A 7,434-nucleotide genomic window follows, 5' to 3' on the forward strand; every position below is an offset into this window, starting at 1 on the left:
TGAAAAGATATTTAATGCTTTCGATTGTTTGTTTAACTCTTTGATTTGGTTACGCGAGCACTGAAGGGCTCGTCCATTGTACTACTGATGGGTAGCATGGTTTCTGGGTCACGCTATTAGTCCCCTTAGCCCTTCTGTACATCTCTACAGTACTATGACGCAGAAGAAATATTTTAAACTTTAGAGGCTTATTCAATGCTTTGTAGTAATTAAGCTGAGTCACTTAGTAAATTTACATCAAAAGTTTCTTGCCAATTTCCAAATCATTTCATTCCCTTTTTAATACTGCTTTACTCCATTATCCACGTGATATTTTTTCCATTCGGTGCATATTTGTTAACACCTTTAAGGCTATTTTTTAAACAAGATTAGTAATGATGACAGCTTTATGATGTAGGTATTTTATTTGACTCCTGCTTATCTTTGCTGCACCTGAATAAAAAGTTGTTTTATAGGTCAATCCCACCCTCCCCTTATTTGTGCCTCAATCACACCAGACTGCATAGGGTGCTTGCGGGTAGTCATGGCAGCAGCATTCATTCCGAAGATGAAGAAAGGATTGCTGTAAATCTTAGAATAAGTATTTTAAATTTTAAGCTAGTCACTGTTTAGTATTACCGCCTAACGAAATTACTTTAGCAAATAACAGGTCAACTCAAAAATGCAGTTCATGCCTGCCTTCCAATCAAATATTTTTGGCTTAAAAGGTTGAGTTCTAAACATAAACTCTCTTTGCTTCTCGGTATACAATATTCGTGGGAACATTTGATGGCATTCTAGCACCATGAAACGTTTCTGAAGATTAAAGAGGTCATAAAACCATGGTAAAATGTGTATTCCCAATGTTCAGAAAGACTAAGGGTGGCGGCTTCTGGCGTGGCCCCAAAGGCCATGATGCCCTGCGGAAACGCAAAGACGGAGCCTTAAGTGCTCGCGAAGCCAAAATGACGAGCTAAACAAGCAGTGAAAATACTAAGGACATATTTTTTGAAATGTGATGATTCCAACTCATTTTACGTGCATGATGGAAATTCACAAACCGCTCTTACGAGAATTTATGTAGGCTACTTGCAGATATCTGCTAAATTCAAGGGAACCTTCTCCGGATTTTCCCGGCACTTTATATCTGTGTAGCGTTCCGAGACTTTGGCAAATAAGTCGCAATAAAAATACGACATTGACAACCAAAAAAGTTTGGAGGTCACTAGCATAGCCTGAAGGCCGAGGCCTCCCCCAGAGCAGAGGAGCCGTCTGCAAGGAATCGAGTTCCCATGTTAGTGGTCACGCAGTCAAACAAAATACCAAATCGTTACGCTCATTTACGCTTAGTTATTGTTATGAATAACTTAATTTTCCTGCAAAACATTTCTCAAAGAAAATATACACTACCAATGCTTAATGAAAGTCAGTAAAACAATGATGGAAATCAATTTATAGGACAAATTTTAGGGTATGATTTATTATTCTTTGCATGAAGACTTTAAATTAGCCAGTACCGAGGAGAAGTTGCAACTACCTTTAATATTTAGACGCTTTCTTCTCGATTTACTGGCAGTCGATCGTTTTCCAGAGAGCTAGCAGCATAATAAATGTCCTCGAGTTTGATTATTTCGTCGAGGCTGGAGTAATATTTATATGCAAGAAGGTTCTGACGAACTCCGCCTGAAGCAAACTTTTTTTAAATCTTTGCAAAGTTTTTCAAGTTTTTCTGCACTTTAAGAAGTTCGGGAAAATTTATTTGCTAAGTTTTCGTTGATAAAAAATACGAGGTAGATGAACCCATTCTTGAATTTGAAATGTAATTTTGAGGCTGATGCTTGATAATTTTTCTGATATTCATTGAAGCATTCCTGGTTCATGAGGAGGCGTGAAATTCGTAAATCGTACGATCTTCTTCTAATCAGCTCCAAATAAGTACTTGAGAGATATCAAAAAGAAAATTTGTGGTAGTTTTTTTACCGTCAAAGCGTAAGCACTTCTAACCCACTTTAATTTTGCTTTCAACTAGTGATGTTGCAATTGTTTCTCTTTATCGACTAATGCTATATGTCCAGTGAGATTGGTTTGCTGCTTTTCAGACAAATACCGCACATTCTGTGTTAGGTAAGTGTGATTGGTGATATCAATGTTTTTTTTGATTGCTTTACTCTCTATTTACTCGATTGTTTGCCCCTTTTTTCTTCGCTGCCGTCTTCTTTATACATACTCAACTCATTGCGTGCTGCCTTAGCAAATTCTGTATGACGCTGTAGTGCCCCGAGACTTCCCTGAAGAGGAATTAAGTCTTAACACTGGCGCAGAATATATATTTTTGACATACAGAAGGGCTGGTGAGGGAATCACTGGCGTAGCCGGAGGTCAGGTCTCCCGGCGGTGGTACAAAGGCCGGGCCTTAAGGTGCCTCGAGGCCAAAACGAAGAGTTGAACAAATAATCAAAGTATAACGGTATGTTATATGCGCCAGCATTACAAGCTTAGTACTACGCACCTGCTTGAAATTTTGGATCCAATTCGCGTGGTCGCTTATTTGCAGATGAGAAATCCCGGTTTTCAGCGTAGTGCATACGCGAGTGCTATTTGTCATTGCCTCAGTTTCAACGAATTAGCCACAGTGGGCCCTCAAAAGGATGCTGTGGCCTTCTGACGGCACTTACATGCGTTAGTATACATCTAACTACCTAAGGCCTTATAAAGGGCTTGCGGAGCCGTAACATGTCCCGTTTTTCTTCGAAGTTTGGTAAACACCGGGTCATTGTTGATGAGAGCCCCTTTCAGTTCAGTCAGTTCACACGAAGCATTGTAAATAAAGAGTACTTCCTCAATAAGATGCAAGATATCGCTTATTTTGCCCTAAAACAGATCCATGTCCTCAAGTTTATATACATCCATATCACCGACATTTGTTTGAACGAGGTTAATATTGCACTAAAGACATATCTAACTGCGAAAGCGTTTCAACTGCCACGGACTTTGGTCACTATGATAGTTTAATGCGGTACCATCAGTGTGATTTTTGTTGTCTACCCACCGGTGTTTCCTCACATCCATATTATAACATCCCCGTGGAAGGTCAAGACATGGACATGGTTCCCATGCTTTTGTAGAAACCTCCTAAAATGTTAAACAAACGAATTTGAAGGCTGAACTAAGTAAGACATGGCTTATATGCCTAAAATAGGCGTAGTTCAGTAGTTTATATGCCCACCTAAAATGTGTAAATAGGCACAAAATCAATATTTAAAAGATTTAAAATAGCTCGATTCTGATTCTTCATAAAAGCACTACTAGTGCGTATACTTCGAGGTATTTAAAGTAAATCTTAAAATACACTTAACTGCAAGTGTTTGCGGTTTTTACGGACTATTCACTTCTTAATGAAAGTTTTGAGGCTTAAATTTTTTTGCTTTTTATAGCATAAGTACACAACAAGAGATTTTAAGTTTTTTTTCCACGTTCAAAAAGTTTCATATTCATGATAAACACTTTCAAAACATATCTGGCGTTGGCTCCATTATTAAATTTTAAAATGGTCGGTGCATCGCTTTGATTGGTTGCTTGGCTCGACTACTTCATCGCCTTATGACGTCTCCCGGTGGGAGTGGTGTCAAACCGCATAACTGCGTCTTAGGCGTTGAAGCTGCTCATAATAAATCGCTTTGTCTGTGATAACGAGCGGAGAAGTGGTCTTCAACATTAAGGAGTCAGTTTTAACCACGAACTCCATGTCCTGAATTCCTAGCAATGCAACGCGTATTGGAACTACCACTATGAAAAGAAGCCAAAAAACTGTCGCTCCACCCTCTCAAACAAACGTTTCCGACGGCTGTTTTGTCGCTAAACCCAACAACACAGAGGCCTGTTTCCCTTCCTGGTCTATAGTCTGTTATGTTAGGCCATATCGGCTCGTCCTCTGAAGCTCCAAATTCAAATGAGTCCATGAAAAAATCATCAGAGTCGCACTGCTGTACAAGTTTGCAGTACTCTCCACTCGTATCTGTCGACTCTGACCCCATTTGTAATGCAGTCTTTATGATACCAGTTGTACCCGCCTCCGGCGCGCATTGGTATTGTAGTACAAACCCTTCCGTGTTTGAGCCCTGCTGCTTTGACTATTTAGACGGAGTGGCTGGGTGCAGAGACGCTCCCTGACGCAACGACCCTTCTCTTGGTCAAACTATTGCTCTCAGTGACTTACGACTTAGGCCATGACAACTCACCCATCATCGGCTTCGCGGATCTAATTCCCCTATCTCCTCTCGTGGTCGTTACTGTCCACGAATGCAATGCCCCCCGAGACTCACCCAAATGAGGGGCGTCCTAATGTCACACATGGACCATGCTTTATCTCCGCTTGGCACGTGACCAGGCCCCATAACCGATGTGCGACGGTGGCCTTGGGTGGATGCTTGCTGCCCACGCGTCGTCTAAAGACCTCTGAGCAGCCACTAATGATCGTGGTGACAGCCATCCAAACTTAGCTGTTCAACCCATCAACTTCTGGCGAGATAATAGCCTAAGATGTGGCACAGGGGTGAGCTCGAGTCGATTATGGGACAGACGACAAGAGGCTCCCCTCTGCTGTGGTGACCATGACAACCCTAGTTTAAGCACCTCTTGATTGCCTGCCTGTGATCGCCCGAAATGGCATCAAGCCCTTGCGGCAAAAGTAAGCGGCACTCAGCCATTTGACATCCTGTGGGAGGAGGATAGCCGCGATCCGTTAAAATCAAAACGCACGCGCGAGACCAGCCAATCAGCCCCTAAGCTTGTCATCATGTCGATTCAGGTGACAAGGTGCAACCGGCCGGCGGCACCGACGCTTAACTTCCAACGATTCTCACTTCGGAGCTGCAATAAAGCACATTAAGCAACCAGACCCTGCACATAGCTACCAACTAGCAAACTCCCGGACGGTGTCGTGAGGGAGCAGTCACAATACGATTGGGAGGGGATAAGATGGCCGAAAAAAAGGAAAAAACATTTACAAACATAGCCATTGAGTAGGACAAACGCGGCCTTGAGAGGAGAAAGTGTGCAAAGAGGGGGAGGGAAGGTAAAATGATACAATAAAGGCTGGTGGAAGAGGATGGGTTGTACGGACGATGTTGCAGCAAAAAGATGAGAATGGTGACGACAACGCTTCATGATGTACGTGTACACACAAATAATTCAGTTGGCTTGTTTTTGTCGAAATGACTTTGAGGGGTAATGGCAAACTGGTTGCTGAATGAAGACAATGAAAAAGTGGTGCGGGAGGGTGTGCCTTTCCTTGCCTAGGTTGTCGCTGACGTGACGACAGTGTTGCCGTTGACAATGGCCACCTAGAAGCGAGACAAATCAATTGACGCCCAATTACTACCCAAGTCTCGAACAAAAGTCTGGCACCAGCGTCGTTTTGTGGCGGGAAAAACCGAAGCAGACAGATGAATCCACCTATCTAATAAATTGGAAGGTTACACAAACGCCCTCAATGGCTTTACACAAGAGAGTTCAATCTCGTGATTAGAAAAAAGGCATTAATGAGCACGGGTGTGCGCAAAGTTACTGGCACATGCACACAAGCAGAGGGAATGAAAATTGGATTAAGTTTTCCTTGCGAAACAGGTGCTGCTAAAGGGAGCGACCGGCTACTACTTGAAGCTTCCCTCTCAACAGAGACAAATTGCAGAATGAGGTGCATCAACTACCTGACCAGAGAAGGGGACTAAGAAGGTCTGCCCAGTGGCGGTGGAGGCCATGGTGAGGTGGGTGGGGGCACCGGCTGTAGCACCAGCAGGAGCGGCAGCGCCCGGCTTCAGTTCACCCCCTTCAAGGGTTGCCGCAACAACTTGCTTCACCTCGGTTCCCGCCGCTCCCTGCACCTCGATGGTCGTGGCTGGCACTGTGGAGGCGCCGTTCAAGGTCACTTGGCGTTGGGTCATCGCAGCTGCGGTGTTGAGCAGGTTGGGCGACGCTGTGACTATCACTGTACCGGTGTGGTGAGGGTGCTGTTGTTGCTGCTGCTGTTGTAGAGTGGCTGCCAGTTCAGCCGAGGAGTTAATAATACTTGAGTCGATCTTGATGGCCTACGTTTGCATAAACACAAAATTTGGATATCTGGTTTAAAGGCCATTCCCTTGCTATCATTGCTTTTTTGTACTTGACTCATGGCTTCCAGACGAATAAAAGCACTGTCGTTTTTCCAATTTAAAACTATTGCTCTTATGTTAGTTACTTTGCGCATTCAGTATGTAAAAGCAGAGCAGGACGATACGCAAGAAGTGATGCAAGTACCCGAATATGTATTTAGCTACCAAAGCTTTTACTGTAACTACTCCAATCCCATCGAAATATGAAGAACGGTCAGGAAGATGATTCCGAGAGGGAAAACAACTTACTCAAAGACTTACGGAACTTTTACTACTGAAACTAGTTTACCACGAATGCACACACTCCTCTCAGACATGGACAAAAATTATCTTACACTCAACGACTCTATCCACACTAAATCATTAGAGCACTTTAGTCGAACGAGCACCACAAACCTATTCCACTAGCTGAGTTTACGCGTTACTACTTCAGTAAGAGGCGTGCAAATTTGAATCGTCTTCAATTCGTAAACGCTACTTCGAGCACCATGAAGAACAACCAAAAGAGTTACTAGACAAGATGCCCTAGAACCGTTATCAGTATGAGCTTACGTCCCGATATTTCACCAGGAAAGTCTTCAATGGTTCGACATAGTTCTCGAAGCCCAAAGCATTCATGGCCCAAAGGAGATCCTCCCCGTTGATGGTTTTTCGCTTCTCATTCTGGCAGCGCTCAGCAGCTCTAAGAAGATGCAAGGTACGAAGTTGGAACTTACTCGCTCGTAATGAAGCTAATGAATTCTGATACACACTCCTGAACACACTCCTTCGCATCCTTAGCTACCTTCCCATTCGAAGGAATTGCCCTTTTCATTATTTTGGAAACATTTGCAATCGGCAAGAAACGATCTTGTTCGCGAAGAGGCGACCTCTGTTCAATGTCTGCGGCCGAATAATCCGCATCAGTGTCAGCTAGTGAACTGTCGATGGTGCCATAATAGCCGGCATCTTGATAGGCCGACTCATCACCCTGGTTATCAGGAATATTGTTCATTTTTTCTGAAGGAAAGAAGCAAACGCATACCCTTCAGGAAAAACGAGCACAGAACCGTTGCAAAAGACGCCAGAAGACATGGAAATGATTTCAACTGAAGCGAAACGATGAAAACAGCAAGGGACACTGCAAAATCTAATCAGCAAGAAATGCAACACACTGAATCACAAATGAAATATCACGTAAAGATCCTTAGTGAGCACACACAGAGAACAGTTAGAGGGAATGTATGCCCCAGACTTGAAAACTACTGAAGCTCGCATTTACATACCCTCATCCATTTAATATGCTAAAATATTACTGAAACAGAAA

At 43.3% G+C, this 7,434-nt stretch overlaps 1 protein-coding gene across 1 annotated transcript in view; it reads right to left on the reverse strand. All coding sequences in view use genetic code 11, as the record gives it.

Moving 5' to 3' along the window:
- Nucleotides 1-5,273: 5,273 nt before the first annotated feature.
- EGR_03977 (Nuclear transcription factor Y subunit beta) overlaps nucleotides 5,274-7,434 on the reverse strand; it is a gene marked incomplete at both ends in the record, with an annotated part of 2,962 nt that continues 801 nt past the window's right edge. Inside the window, 4 exons of the mRNA XM_024493226.1 lie at nucleotides 5,274-5,321; nucleotides 5,688-6,065; nucleotides 6,681-6,810; nucleotides 6,845-7,153. Of these exons, the coding sequence (XP_024352325.1) occupies nucleotides 5,274-5,321; nucleotides 5,688-6,065; nucleotides 6,681-6,810; nucleotides 6,845-7,153 (865 nt within the window). The remainder of the gene's footprint in view (nucleotides 5,322-5,687; nucleotides 6,066-6,680; nucleotides 6,811-6,844; nucleotides 7,154-7,434) is intronic.

This window comes from Echinococcus granulosus (genome assembly GCF_000524195.1).
Source record: "Echinococcus granulosus chromosome Unknown EG_S00023, whole genome shotgun sequence".
NCBI lineage: Eukaryota > Metazoa > Platyhelminthes > Cestoda > Cyclophyllidea > Taeniidae > Echinococcus > Echinococcus granulosus.